Below are 15,937 nucleotides of genomic sequence, written 5' to 3'. Positions count from 1 at the left end.
TCTTTTTCAGCTTAGACATTCTTAGTTCTTGAGATGTTCTTTACATTTTATGGTATTATATCATGACTGTTGATTTGGATATTTGTCTCTTTTAGAACTACTTTTTTATGTTTTGGGAAATTTAGTTTGTAGGCTCATTTTGAATGAGTTTCATTTTAAATTTTTAATGTTCACTCCCATCCATCCTCTCTAGTGATTCCGTAGTTTTATGGTTACTCCCTACCTGCAGAATATTTCAGAATTAGGTCTTAAAATAGTGTTTGGAGTCTCTTGCTCTGTAGTAATGTTGGGGATTTTGATAACTGGTCTTAGAATCTTGGGTTGTTTGCTCACCACATGCGGGTGAGGGTTTTTTCCCCTCACACAATAACCTCCAGTCCCATACCTTCCGATAAAGCCATTGTGCCAAGCAGGAGTGACATGTCCCAGTGTCTGGCTTAAGCAGAGAGTCTTGCAATGCCCTCACTCTGGACTGAGCCCTTTTGGTTTCATCCTAGGTTGTCAGTGCCACCTTCCACACCTCAAGGCATGTGCCTTGAACCCCACTTATCCTCCAGGGTCCACAAAGATATTTCCGTCATTTTTCATCCTAATCCTTCCTTCCTTCCTCCCTCCCTCCCTCCCTCCCTTCCTTCCTTCCTTCCTTCTGTCCTTATTTTTTTGAGACAGGGCTTCACTCTGTCACCCAGGCTGGAGTGCAGTGGCACGATCTTGGCTCACTGCAACCTCTGCCTCCCGGAATCAAGCGATTCTCCTGCCTCAGCCTCCCAAGTAGCTGAGACTACAGGCGCGCACCACTACTGCCCAGCTAATTTTTGTATTTTTATTAGAAATGGGGTTTCACCATGTTGGCCAGGCTGGTCTTGAACTCCTGATTTCAAATGATCCACCTGCCTTGGCCTCCCAAAGTGCTGGGATTACAGGCGTGAGCCACCGCGCTTGGCCATAATTATTTCTTTTCTGGGTATCTGTTTTTGTATTTATCTGTGTGACTGGATCAGAGGTTATGTGTCAAAGTGGCCTTGTTATGGCTTCTAGAACATTTGCTCCTTATTATAGGTGAATGCTCATTTGATATCTGGACATGACTAAAAAGTTGATATACTGACCAGCCAAAATCTCACCTTGCTGTTGGGCACAGGAGCCCAAAACTGAATTAGGTTTTTTGGGAGCAGCTGTCTACTATTGTGACTTCAAATTGAGTTTGTGTTCTTAAAGCTACTAGTGACATTTATAGATGCTGCTGCTGAGCTAAATGTAAATGTCATGTATTGCTTTGCTACTCAAAGTGTAGTCTCCTGAACAGCAGCATCTGGAAACTGGTTAGATATGCAGAAGAGTATTGAATCTGCATTTCACAAGTTCTCTAGGTGATTCCTATGCATATTTAAGTCCTATTTTATATTAGTTTAGATTAAGCATTATGAAGGGAAGCTGAGGTCATAGGATGTTTAAATGATAGTATTAAGTTTTGTGATTTTTAGTGAATTGACAGATAAATCTAAGTTTTCTTTTGTTAGCTGATTCGTTAATCTATTTTGTGTGAGTGATCATTCATTTCTCTTAGTCTGAAATTTTGGTTAAATATTCAAGGGTGGCTTTAATTTGAGTTTATTTTCATTTAAAAGAAAAGACATCCTCTCCCCAAACCAAGGCTTATGCTTTATAATACTTTTACTTATTTGAAAAATGAATCACCTTTTTTTCACATTTAATATGTCTGAAGTGAATAGTAAGAAATGGTATTTTATGATTAAAATAGTAAAAGATACTTTAAAGAGCATTTTGCTTAATAGAATGTAATATCTCTTTTTCTAATAGCAGTTTAAACAGCTTTATTTTAAAGCTATGGCATTGTTTTTGAAACTTTTTTTTTAGCTACATCAAATGAAAACATTTGTGGAAGCAGTATGCAGAAATTATGGAAATCCTTCTGTACACACAAATATGTGGACAAAAATACAGTGATTCTTTGGAAAGTTTACTTTTCCATTTTTTAAAATTCAGTCTCACAATTGCCACTACTGTTCCTTACTATGGGATCTTTCCTCCTTTTCATCCCTGATCCACCTCTTGAGCTTTTGGACTGTGAGAATTTCTTCTGTGAAAAGGATTTCCTAAATTTTGCATCTTTGGCTCTAATGACTTCGGTGACTTATTTTTCCTTTGGAATGGCTGGAATATCATGTTTTTAATAAGTAGAATATGCACACTATTGTTTAACACTAGAATCTGAAAATCCAGGTTTCATAAAGGTAGTATTAATCCATTCCATAAGTTTGAAATTTTGATGTTGAATTAATATGAAAAGGGTACCAGCATTTACACGGTATTGTCTTTGCATGTATTTCCTAGGGATGTCCTTTAACTCCATTGCCTCCAGTTAGTATTGCTATTCGATTTACCTATGTACTTCAAGATTGGCAGCAGTATTTTTGGCCTCAGCAACCTCCAGGTGAGATCATTTAGAACTATATTTAACTTACTGAATATAAATGGAAAAGAAGATACATTCAGAAATTAAAATTACTTAACAAGAGTTTCAAGTGTTTTACATTAGAAATATTTGTGATTCATTTTAAATGTAATATTATTGCTTTCATTGCCCTTATTTTTTTTCTCTTGAAGAAAAACTGTAGGTTTTCTAGAGATAGTATTACTCTATATTTGACAATCTGTCTTTGAAAGCCTTATTTATAAGGGCACCCCTTGCTGTGGCACATCATGTGCCATAAATTACTATGTAGCGAATGATTAACATGTCTGTTTTTAGACTATTATAAGAGAAGAGCTGTTCTCAGCTCACCCTCATAAACTGAGAACACTCATGGAAAAAGCTTTAAAGAGAGTAATGTTTCAAGAAAGGGGGCTAAACAAGGAAAACAGAGAAGAAAAATATATGTAGGGAAAAAATAATAATTAACTTGTATGTTATAGAAATATAATCAAAATCAATTTGCCTGCTTACCCTTGATAAACAGATTCATTCAACAATTATTAATTATTAACCTGAGACTAGGCGGTGCTAAGACAGCAATATGAGCAACACATTACCTAAGTTCTAGAAAAGCTCAGTTTCATGGACATATATCCTAAATAATATTTTGATTCCTGGGTGCTTCTTTCACATGTTTGATTATATTAAAGCACATCTAATAAGGAATATAAGACAAACTTTTAAAATATAAGAATTTTACTAGCCTGAAAACGTTTTTTAATCTACCTCTCCTAAAGAGAAATAAAATAAACTAATATTCATTACTGTTTATTTTTGTTCCAAGTAGTTGGCTATTTATAGGATTGAAAAAATTGGTAGGCATGAGATGATATAAAAATTAATATAATACAGGCCGGGCACGGTGACTCACACCTGTAATCCTAGCCCTTTGGGAGGCCAAGGCAGGCAGATCACCTGAGGTCGGGAGTTCAAGACCAACCTGGCCAACATGGTGAAACCTTGTCTCTACTAAAAATACAAAAATTAGCCAGGTGCAGTGGCAGGAGCCTATAATCCCAGCTACTCTGGAGGCTGAGGCAGGAGAATCCCTTGAACCTGGGAGGTGGAGGTTGCAGTGAGCTGACATTGCGCCACTGTACTCCAGCCTGGGTGACAGAGTGAGACCCTGTCTCAAAAAAAAAAAGAAAAAAAAATTAATGTAATATATCCTTAGCTTTTGGCAGTTATATGTACTACTACTATTTTATTTTATATACCACAAAATAATTTTCAACTCTAATGTACACTAAAAGGACCGTATCTAGACTACAACAGAGAAATAAAAGCTAAGCTTTAGATTTATATCAGAAGAAACACTCAAATGTTTGTGTTGGTAGTTTTAGTTCCCAGGTAACAGTACCCACTGGACAATTTACAGTCTATGTCTGGTTAGAAGTTTCCATTCTTATCTTCCTTTTTTTTCTTCCAAGGCTACTCTCTTATAAAGCAGTTGTAAAGATTTCCTAAGGTAGTGTGGTCTGCTCATGATCTGTGAAGAAGCCCAAGAGTTAGAACCTTAGCATTATAAGATTGCCAATAAGGTCTTTGTTAATCTTCTATTGTCAAGTTTTTAAAATGGGGATTAAAAATATTAACCTTCTCCCTCAGTAGATTGAAAGCCATATAAATTCTTAACATTTTCCTTTATAAGGGGGAAGGGACTGAACATATAATATGGATGAGATACTGTGCTTTTCATATTTTATATCCCATTTTGTATAATTTTCACTTACCTATGAGACAATTATTATTATCTTTTGTTTTGTTTTGTTTTGTTTTTTGAGACAGAGTCTTGCTTTGTCACCCAGGCTGGAGTGCAGTGGCATGATCTTGGCTCACTGCAACCTCTGCCTCCTGGGTTCAAGCGATTCTCTTGCCTCAGCCTCAGCCTCCTGAGTCTCTGGGACTACAGGTATGCACCACCACGCCTGGCTAATTTTTGTATTTTTTAGTAGATATGGGGTTTCACCATGTTGGCCAGGCTGGTCTCGAACTCCTGACCTCAGGTGATCCACCCTCCCCAGCTTCCCAAAGTGCTGGAATTACAGGTTTGAGCCACCGTGCCCAGCCGAAGACAAGTATTGTCTTTCTTAGAGATGTAAGTTTCTTAAAAGAACCCATGTAACTGGCTTAAAGTCATATGGTCACCAAGTGATAAAGTTTGCATACAAACACTAGTCAAACTCCAAGTCCGATGTGCTTTTCATTCCACGAGTTGCTTCTCCCTTTTTAATTCAGCTAAAACTTTTGTACAGTTATATTTTAGTAATAATTTTTAATTTACTAATTATAAAAATGTGCTTGTAATTTTGAAGCTTTTACAAACTCACTTGTAACAATGCTAGTCATTGTGATCTTTCTTATTATAAGCATTCTTTAGTTGGAAAAATGGAATTGACTTGAGAAAATTTACTGAATCAAGTATTGATTCATATTTGATGACTAATTTTAATCATTTACTTAGGATGTAGATAAATATCAGATGTGATTTTAGCAAATATGGGAAGTTTTGTTAACTCAGTAGGCTTTAATTTCAGGAAATCCTAGTATAGTGTGAATAATTAAATATCACAATTTGTATTATTTCAAAGAGAAAAAAATCCTTTTGATGCCTTTTAGAAATGCTTATTACTTCTTCAGGAGAGATAGAACTAAGGGAATGATTTACCCTCTAAGTTCTCTTCCAGTCTAGTATGCCATTCATAATGGAAAGGAGGTTCTTTTCTGATCTTTATATATTTCCATTTACTATCAACCAAAATATAATGTTATTAATGATGACAAATATACTAATTTCCTATTCAGAAATTACTGATAGCAAAACTGATTAATGTAGTTGGTGATTTTTAAATACTTGGATACTCTTTTTGGGTTATACTAATTACATTCTTTAAAAATGCAAAAAAATGTACAGAAATAATATTCTCTTGAGTAATATTTAAGGAATATTTCAGAAGGGCAAAATTTAGAATACCTGGCCTGAATGAAATACTGGATAAATAGGAAATAAGTGTGCCCTTTTACTGTAACATTCTCTGGGGAAGTCAAATATTGTTAGACTACATATGCTGTAAGTTGGTCTAACTTGCTAACTTGCTACATGTGTTCTCTTGCAGACACTTTTAAAGCTATGATATTCCAAAGGGCTTAACTAGATTAGACTCTTCTTTATTTTTTCCCAAATAATGGAAAAATATTTCTTTTGTTTAGACATAGATGCCCTTGTAGGAGGAGAAGTTGGAGGCTTGGAGTTTGGCAAGTTACCATTTGGTGCCTGCGAAGATCCTATTAGGTGAGAATTTCAACCTGTCATTTGAATTGTGGGAATATTTTACTTTGAATTTATATTGATATTGATTTCACTGTGCTTTATGATGCTATAGCTTGCTGGGATGAATGTAGTACTGGAAATAAAGAAAGACGTACACCTGGGCTGGGCACAGGCTCATGCCTGTAATCCTAGCGCTCTGGGAGGCTGCGGTGGGCAGCCCCTGAGGTCAGGAGTTCGAGAACAGCCTGACCAACGTGGCGAAACCCCATCTCTACTAAAGAATGTCAAAATTAACTGGGTGTGGTTGTGCACACCTGTAATCCCAGCTACTCAAGAGGTTAAGGCACAAGAATCACTTGAACCCGGCAGGCAGAGGTTGCAGTGAGCTAAGATCACGCCACTGCACTCCAACCTGGGCAACAGAGCAAGACTCCGTCTCAAAAAAAGAAAGACCTACACTTGCTTTATTTATTTTATAATTTTACATGAAAACTTTCTGAGATTTGATATTCATCTATAACTCAGCAAACTGTGTCCTTTGCCAAATCTGGCCATTAGCCTATTTTTGTATGGCCAGTGAAGTCAGGATGGTGTTTACATTTTTAAAGGTTATGAAAGAAAAAAAATAAAATAGAGACTGTGCATGGTTCACAAAACCTAAAATATTTACTCTCTGGCTCTTTATAGAAAATGTTTGCCAACTCCTGATTTATAACATTTTTCAAACTTGAGATATAATTTACCTGCCATAAAATTCACTATTTAAAAGTGTACAATTCAATGGTTTTTAATATTTACAGAGCTGTGCAACCATCATAATCATCTAATTCCAGAACATTTTCATAACCTTAAAAAGAAATTCTTCACCTCTTAGCCATCATTTCCCCTTAGTCTTCTCAGCCCTCCGGCTCTAGGCAAACACTGATATGCTTTCTGTCTCATTGGATTTGCCTATTCTGGACATTTCTTATAAATGGAATCATATAACATGTGGCTTTCTTTGTGTCTGACTTCTTTTAATTAGCATGTTTTCAAGGTTTGTCCATGTTGTAGCATGAATCAGTACAGTAGTACCCCCTTATCCACAGCTGGTATGTTGCAAGATCCCCAGTGGATGACTGAAACCATGGATAGTGCCACACACTAAATATTTTTCCTATGCATACAGATAAGTAGTAAAATTTAATTTATAAATTTGGCACAGTAAGATTTCCAGGTGATGTAATACAAAATAAATAAATTAATTAAATAAATGTAAATGAGGCATAGTAAGAGATTGACAATAATAACTAATAATAACATAGAACAGCTATAACAATATACCTTAATGAAAGTTATGTGAATGTGATCTGTCTCTCTCAATATATCTCATTGTACTATGCACACTCTTCTTGTGATCGCTCTGATCACCAAGACAGTTACTAAGTGACTAACAAGGCAGGTAGCATAGACAGTGTAGATACACTAGACAAAGGGATGATTCACCTAATGGGGTGGGATGGCACAAGATTTCATCATGCTACTCAGAACAACATGCAACTTTAAATTTATGGATTTTTTTTCTGGAATTTTTCACTTAATATTTTCAGACTGCAGTTGATTTAGGGTAACTGAAGCTGCAGAAAGTGAAGCTGTGGATAAGGGGGAACTAATGTACTTCTGTGCTTTTTATGGCTGTAAATATACCATTGTATGGATATGCCACATTTTGTTTATCCATTCATTAGTTGGTGGGTTATTTATGCTTTTTGGCTATTATGTATAATGAGATGTTTGCAAAACATTAACTTCATAAGGATGTGCTACCATTTGCCAAATAAGTTGTTTCCAGTATGTTGTATTATAAATAATGCCACTGTAACATACTTTTATTTCCTTGGTATAGTTTTCTAGAAGTATTAAATATAATTGCTGAGTCAGTATTAAAGCTTTTGGGTGTATTTTATGTTTTTTAGTGAACTCCATTTAGCTACTACATGGCCTCATCTGACCGAAGGGATCATTGTGGATAATGATGTTTATTCGTAAGTATGTGAAGTGTAGTAGTACACTGAGATTAAAAAACTTCAGTAGAATAACTCTCAAATTGCTAGTAATTTTTATATGCATTTTTTATTATTTTGTTTTGATTTTAGTGTTCCCTTTTGTGTTTTATTGTCTAAGGACTTTGATTTCTTATGATGTTATTTTTTAAAAACTTATCCAAATGGCTCCATGTATCTGGATAAGAGTAAGTTTAAGGGAGGCTAAATGGATTGCTTGTCTTATGTTTTCATTAGACTGCATTTTAATAAGTTCATGAATCTTGCAGATGGTCATAATTAGGATTTTATATTTATTGGTTTGCATTTTAGTGATTTGGATCCTATTCAAGCTCCACATTGGTCTGTTAGAGTTCGAAAAGCTGAGAATCCTCAGTGTTTGCTAGGTAAGGTATATTATGCTCCTTTCCTGAAATACTGCTGATCTGCCTAACTTCCAAATCGGAGACACTGCATACATTCTTTATACTTTGTCACCTCTTCAGTTAACACCATGTAGGAAAAAAATCATTGCCAATAGCAGTGAATCCTTTTTTGAATAGTGCCAGCAAATTCTCCATTATTTTCTCATTATCTCAGCTTTATGTTTCTGATGCTTTTATTTATTTATTTTTATTTATTTTTTATTTTTTGAGACGGAGTCTCTCTCAGGCTGGAGTGCAGTGGCATGTCTCGGCTCACTGCAACCTCTGCCTCCCGGGTTCAAGTGATTCTCCTCCCTCAGCCTCCCGAGTAGCTGGGACTACAGACGTGTGCCACCATGCCTGGCTGATTTTTTGTATTTTTAGTAGAGACGGGGTTTCACCGTGTTATCCAGGATAGTCTTGATCTCCTGACCTCGTGATCCGCCCGCCTCGGCCTCCCAAAGTACTGAGATTACAGGCATGAGCCACCACGCGGCCTTAAGATGCTTTTTCTTTTTTTTTTTTTCCGGATGCTTTTATGTTACTCCCTTTCCTTCCTCCTGTGGCATAGTCTGCATCTTCTATTTCTGTTATTGAAGCCCTTTTTGCCTTTTGTTGCCCCTCTAGACGTGTGTTATCTGAAGAGCACTGTTTTGTTTGTTTGTTTGTTTGTTTGTTTGTTTTGAGAGGGAGTCTCACCCTGTCGCCCAGGCTGGAGTGCAGTGGCGCGATCTCGGCTCACTGTAAGCTCCGCCTCCCGGGTTCACGCCATTCTCCTGCTTCAGCCTCCGGAGTAGCTGGGACTACAGGCGCCCGCCACCACGCCCTTCAATTTTTTGTGTTTTTAGTAGAGACGGGGTTTCACCGTGTTAGCCAGGATGGTCTCGATCTCCTGACCTCATGATCCGCCCGCCTCGGCCTCCCAAGGTGCTGGGATTACAGACGTGAGCCGCCGCACCCGACCTGAAGAGCACTGTTTTTGACGGTGCGCTTTAGAGCCCTTCTATAGAGTTGTGTCACATCTGCAGCCTATTTTCTGATATGGGAAAAGAAATGTGAATAATCTTATACACCTCACAAGGTTATTTGAGGGATCAAGTGAAATAACATAAATGGAAGTACTTTGAAAAATATTAATTGCTATTCAGATAATATTATTTTGTCTTATGTCTGGGATTTGTCCCCTTCTCTTTTTTTAGGTGTATCTCTTTCATGAAGTCTTTTGAACCCATCTCCTCAGTGTGCCTTGTCATCTTTTTCCTCCTTATATTTAGTACACATGAAAATATTTTCTCCTTTTCTTTATGTTCATCCATGCTACCTTAACTCTCTATCACTTGATATATTACCATTTAACTGATGGAGTTACCAAAGATTTATTATGACAGTAATGATGCATTTCTCTAAAGCATTGTTTCCTTGGGCTCTTTATCATTCATATGCTATTTGTCAAATGCTGATTAGTAGCTGCCATTTGTGCTAACTATATAATAGTGAATACAAAGATGTATAAGGTGTAAGTCCACCATTGGTGAATTTGTCTAGGGTGTTAGGGCAACAGTATAGGGTCAATGTCAAGAGTATTACAGTTGGACAGACCTCAGTTCAAATCCTAGATTCACCAGGTTGGTCAAGTTTCTTAATCTTTTTAAGCCCCAGAGTCCTCATAAATAAAATAGAGATAACACTAATACTTACTTCATAGGGTTATTGGGAGGATCAAATGAGATTATGTACCTGTATGTGTGTGTATATATCACTTTTAACAGTGCCTTTGTTATAGTAAATGAACAGTAAATGCTTTCTGTTGTTTAATCGTTGAATTACTACATATTATGTTTACGTACTAAGTTGCTTCTTAGTAACATTATTATTCCTCATCTTGTTACTGTATGGTAATTGCTGAGGACCTTAGAATTGAAAGTATTCTCATTTTAGTTTAACGTTCCATGATCTTACCCTACCTCTTTTAATATTTTGTATGACTAGATTATAGACTTTTCCTACCTTTCTGAAGAAGCCTCAAAAAAGTTATGGGTTAATTCAGAATTAGTTGGTGAATTATAAAATTTAGATGTACTTGATGTATCTTAGCACTGATAGTATTTGTTAAGCATTCATTTATTTGTGTAAACATTGTAGCTGTTCAGAAGATTCAAATCGCTTTACCTCTGTTTATAATATGACAGACAGCTGGGTGCAATGGCTCATGCCTATAATCCCAGCATTTTGAGAGGCCGAGGCAGGTGGATTGCTTGAGCCCGGGAGTTTGAGTCCAGCCTTGGCAACATGGCAAAACCTCGTCTCTACAAAAAATACGAAAATTAGCTGGGCATGGTGATGCACACATGTAGTCCCAGCCTACCCAGGAGGCTGAGGTGGGAGGATCACCTGAGCCTAGGAGGTCAAGGCTGCAGTGAGCCATGATCGTGCCACTGCACTCCAGCTTGGGCGACAGAGTAAGACCCTGTCTCAAAAATAATAATAGTAATAATGGGCCGGGCGCAGTGGCTCACACTTGTAATCCCAGCACTTTGCGGGGCAGAGGCGGGCGGATCATGAGGTCAGGAGATCGAGACCATCCTGGCTAACACAGTGAAACCCCGTCTCTACTAAAAATACAAAAAATTAGCCAGGCGTGGTTGCGGGTGCCTGTAGTCCCAGCTACTTGGGAGGCTGAGGCAGGAGAATGGCGTGAACCTGGGAGGTGGAGCTTGCAGTGAGCCGAGATTGCGCCACTGCACTCCAGCCTGGGCGACAGAGCGAGACTCTGTCTCAAAATAAATAAATAAATAAATAAATAAAAAATAATAGTAATAATGACGGAAAGAATACCATTAATATGTAGCAGAAACTGAAATATCTTTATCCTACATGATTTCCTAATCTTCTAGAAACATGTCTTTAGCGTTTCTTCTTAATTTTATTAATGGATTTAGATTCTAGTAGTGTAGCAGTTGGGGAAAGATTACTACATACTTAGAGTAAGTTCTTGTTACTTACATAACTTAATGACAAATGGATACTGTGTCTCATTGAGGCATATAGTAAGTACTATTAGGTACAGTTATTTTTTTCTTTCCTTCTAGAAGGAATTCTAAGGAAAAGCTTTTTAAATATCCTGGGACATGGAGAGAAAGAAAAGAACAAGGCTACCTTTGATATAGGATTAATTTTTGTTTTTTTCAGTGGAAAAACTGAATGGTTTTACTTTCTACCATATCTTAGTTAATAGCTTTTGTGGAAAGATGTACTTTAATTTATAGGACTGATTTTTTTTTTTCAGTTAAGTGTCAAAAATAACTTTTTTTCCTACATAGGTGATTTTGTCACTGAATTTTTTAAAATTTGCCGTCGAAAGGAGTCAACTGATGAGATTCTTGGACGATCTGCATTTGAGGAAGAAGGCAAAGGTAACCTACATTTTTTTTTAACATTACTTTCAAATGTCTTACTGTTTTTCCTTGGCACATTTTTCAGCAACTTTTCATCTGTTTTCTCATTTTGAATTAAGTTGGATAATCAAGTTTTGATGGACTAGACAGCTACAGTTCCTTTCCAGGCTGTACCCAGTGCTTGTTAAGACATTAAAGGCATTTAATAAGTTCTTTCCACCAAAAATGTAAAATATTTTGAAAAGCAGAGTTTTAGAGGTTAAATTTTGAAGTCTCCTAGGGAGAAATAATTTGTGTGACACCATTGTCACTCATGCTTGCACATAAAGCTGAACATGTATATTAATATTTTATAATTCCAAGACCATGTAACACTAGTAAAAAGAATGAGTAAAATATTCTATATAATCATCAATTTGTTCATCACTTTCACCTGCTGAGGTTGGTGATATAATTTATATTTATTTCTGTTCTTTTTATAGAAACTGCTGATATAACTCATGCTTTGTCAAAATTGACAGAGCCGGCATCAGTTCCAATTCATAAATTATCAGTTTCAAATATGGTACACACTGCAAAGAAGAAAATCCGAAAACACAGAGGTGTAGAGGAGTCACCGCTAAATAATGATGTTCTTAATACTATTCTCCTGGTAACTAAATGTTCTGTCTTTATAGGTCTATATGCAGAATCATTTATTCATTATATAGCCAGTTCCTTTTATGTGGTAGGCAGTGACCTTGGAATATACAATGAGTAAAACAGTTACCACATTTAGAAAATTCCTACTAGTTTAGTGGTGAGAAGGAAAGTAAATAGTAGTTGTGATACCATGTTGCATGTGAGAAATCTGGCAAGGGGGCTGTGAGAGCACAGCAGGGGTGCATTTGTCTCTGTCTGGGCAGTGGGAATCAGGGAAGGCTTCATGAAGAGGGACATTTGAGCTGAATCTTGATGAAAAGAAGGCTTTAGAAGCAGAGGAATAGCAGAGGTTCGAGAGCATGTTGAACGGTTGATATTTTGTAGGGTGCTTCCCAGACCATGACCAGGGTTGAGGCTGGAGAAGTAGCAGGTAACCTGCCATGCTGAAGCACTGGCTTTTATCTTGCAGTTTAAGTAGAAGATCAACATGATTAGAATTTTTTTATTTTTTATTTTATTTATTTATTTTTTTTGAGATGAAGTCTCGCTCTGTTGCCCAGACTGGAGTGCAGTGGTGCATCTCGGCTCACTGCAACCTCCACCTCCTGGGTTCAAGCAATTCTCCTGCCTCAGCCTCCCTAGTAGCTGGGACTACAGTCACGTGCCACCATGCCTGGCTAATTTTTTTGTATTTTTTTTTAGTAGAGATAGGGTTTCACCGTGTTAGCCAGGATGGTCTCGATCTCCTGACCTCGTAATCCGCCCGCCTCGGCCTCCCAAACTGCTGGGATTACAGGCGTGAGCCACCGCACCTGGCCCCGGAAGTATATTTTTGAAGGATTGCTTTGACAACAGTTGAGAGAAAGCTTTTAGTGAGAATGAGAGGGAGATGAATAGAGAGCTAAGGTGGCTCCTAGGTATAACAGAGTGGAATGGCCCCAGCCTGGGGGCCATCCACACCATGGTTTAATGTCTGCATGACTTACTGCATGACTTTGAATAAGTCACTTCAGTTTCCTCATCTATAAAATATGGCTAACAAAACCTTGCGAGATCGTTGTGAGGATTAAAGGATCTTCTGTGACACTGCCTGGCATATATGGGTCTTTGATAAATGATAGCTATTCTTAACTGTAATTGTGGTTAAAATCATACTCCCGGAAATTTGTGCATTAAGACAATCTTGGGAGAAACCTTCAAGAAAAGTGTTGAAAAGAAAACTGGAAACTTAATGTTAATCTTATCCCCTGCCATTTATCTGAACAAAACTCTTAGCCAACTTTTTAGCTTGTACATCGTAAGATGTAGGTAGTGATACTTAGCTCAAACAGTTGTATGAGAATAGGATAATGCTGGTAATTGTGCCTTATGGCACTTGGCACATAGTAGTTCATCTAATTTTTAAAAGTCTATTGGACATGTTCTATAATGTGTGGCAAAGTATACATAGTAAGAGGGATTACTAATCAGCAGTACCACAAAACAATTGAGAGGAACAGTGATAAAAGGACTGTAAATAAATGTCTATAGAGAGCCTCCTTCTTAAGACTGTATTCTTAAAGAATGTTATTCAAATCATGTAGCTCAGTTGTCATGTACACTGGATTTTTTTTTGACCACTCGTACATGTACATATAAACAGAAACCACATGGAAAAGGTACATTGGTTATTATAGGTTTAGACTGCTTCCTACTTTCCAGGGGTATCATAAAATAAAGTTGTGGGTCTTGAATATCATCTCTTAGTAGTCTATATATGAAAGCCTGTGGATGATGTAACTCTTCAGATCCTCATGAGTACATGAGTGTTTTTAAATTGTCTTTTGTGGTTTTGTTTTTTAGATAGTAGTAACACTAAAAAAATGTAATGGCCTTGGGTGAGCATGAAGTCACAGTGATAAGATTTTGCTTTTGCACCTTTCAGCTTACAGAATCAAGTGATTACTTTTAAGAAAAAAATTCTAATTTCTAAAATTGGCTAGTCACTGAAACCTTGTATATTTTCAAAGAAAAATAGAAAAAATTTGAGAGTGTAGAACAAACTGGCCAATACAACTGGAACATTTCTATTGTTAGAGCAGCAAAACCATTAAAAAGTTAAATAATGTCTATATGAGTTATAAAAATCAACAAAATAGGAAATGTGGTCTAAAATGTGATTATTTTTTTCCTTTCCTTCAAGTTCTTATTCCCTGATGCTGTTTCTGAGAAACCATTAGATGGAACTACTTCAACAGATAATAATAATCCTCCATCAGAGAGTGAAGACTATGTAAGTTGATGTGGAGTTCAATGTTAAAATGTTTTAAATGCACTGAATTTCTAGAGGTTCTATATATTTCTAGTTTAATAGCTTACTATATTTTTATTTTAAAAATCACCTTGGGAATTTTGGATGGGAGATCGTGGTTTCCATTTAGATAACTAGCACAGATACATATTTTGGGTAGCAAGAATTTTTCTGGAAACAATGAAAAAATAGCACAAATATACTCTACACAGCTGTAGGATTTCCCCCATTGTAGAGTTTTGGTGAAATCATTAAATTTGTGTTTCTCAGCAGATTCTTTTTGATATTTTAAAACTAGTTAGTGAATGGACAACTCTTTAATGAAGTAAAATGTGTAAAATTAGGTAAAATTTTCATGGTCTCTTTGTCTAGTCTTTGAAAAATTAAGAAGTTGAAGAATTTAAATGACAAGTGTAGATATATATCAAACTTTACAGTAGTTATTGGTGAGAAGTAGATTTGATGAGGTGAGAGAAAAAAGCAAAGGCTTTTTACATTTTCAGTTTAGATAGTTATGATTTTTGTTTTTTCAGACGTGCTCATTTTTGTAATTAAAAGATTTTTAAAACAACACATGAAATTTGGAATACTTCCTAGATATTCCACAGAAGAAATTGAAAGCTGTAACTTTAGCTTCATTAAACTATAGCTTTATCTTTTTTAATCTTAGTAGAAATCTTGAAAATGTGGGACTTCCTAAGAATAGTTTATGCAGTAGTGTATTAGACATTTGATAATGCCTAGTTTAGGTGGGATACGTTAATTTTACAATTAAAATCTCTCCCTACGAACTTTTCAGTTATATGTGTAAAATATTTTGGTAACAAGTTTGCTTTGTTTCTATTTTGTTAAATTTAGAATCTCTACAATCAGTTCAAGTCTGCACCATCTGACAGTTTAACATACAAACTGGCTTTGTGTCTCTGTATGATCAATTTTTACCATGGAGGGTTGAAAGGAGTGGCACACCTCTGGCAGGAATTTGTTCTTGAAATGCGTTTCCGATGGGAAAACAACTTTCTGATTCCAGGGTAATAATTTCAATTTTCAATTGTTTGGATAGGATTTTGTTTGTTAGCAGACATTTGACTTTTGACCTATTTTTTCCCCCTTCTAGGAAGTCTGCCCTAAGAAAGTGGCAAGAAGCTTAGACATGATTTATGTTCAGAGGTGTTCACTGCAGCAAATTTATTAATATAATAGAAAAAAAGGCAAAACCTAAATATCAAACATAAAAGAATAGTTAAATAAATTATACTGTATCTCTACAATAGAAAATTAGATTGATTACAGTTTTTTCCCCAATAATCTTTAATAACAGATGTTCATATTGTTTCTAATAAAGTAGAATATTTTAATGCATATACAAAGTGCTTTTAATTATGTTGCTATATTT

At 36.2% G+C, this 15,937-nt stretch overlaps 1 protein-coding gene across 3 annotated transcripts in view; it reads left to right on the top strand.

Annotated features, from left to right (window-relative positions):
• The window catches only part of RAB3GAP1 (RAB3 GTPase activating protein catalytic subunit 1), a 118,261-nt gene that overhangs the window by 66,399 nt on the left and 35,925 nt on the right, over positions 1–15,937 (top strand). For all 3 annotated transcript variants that reach the window (XM_055108546.2, XM_003822807.6, XM_003822808.6), the window contains exons 8-15: positions 2,356–2,455; positions 5,708–5,789; positions 7,724–7,792; positions 8,123–8,196; positions 11,535–11,627; positions 12,092–12,261; positions 14,434–14,523; positions 15,400–15,572. In XM_055108546.2, the coding sequence (XP_054964521.1) occupies positions 2,356–2,455; positions 5,708–5,789; positions 7,724–7,792; positions 8,123–8,196; positions 11,535–11,627; positions 12,092–12,261; positions 14,434–14,523; positions 15,400–15,572 (851 nt within the window). The remainder of the gene's footprint in view (positions 1–2,355; positions 2,456–5,707; positions 5,790–7,723; positions 7,793–8,122; positions 8,197–11,534; positions 11,628–12,091; positions 12,262–14,433; positions 14,524–15,399; positions 15,573–15,937) is intronic.

Source organism: Pan paniscus, chromosome 13 (assembly GCF_029289425.2).
Source record: "Pan paniscus chromosome 13, NHGRI_mPanPan1-v2.0_pri, whole genome shotgun sequence".
NCBI lineage: Eukaryota > Metazoa > Chordata > Mammalia > Primates > Hominidae > Pan > Pan paniscus.
Note: the sequence above shows the minus strand (reverse complement) of the source record. Positions and strands in the feature narration are given on the sequence as shown.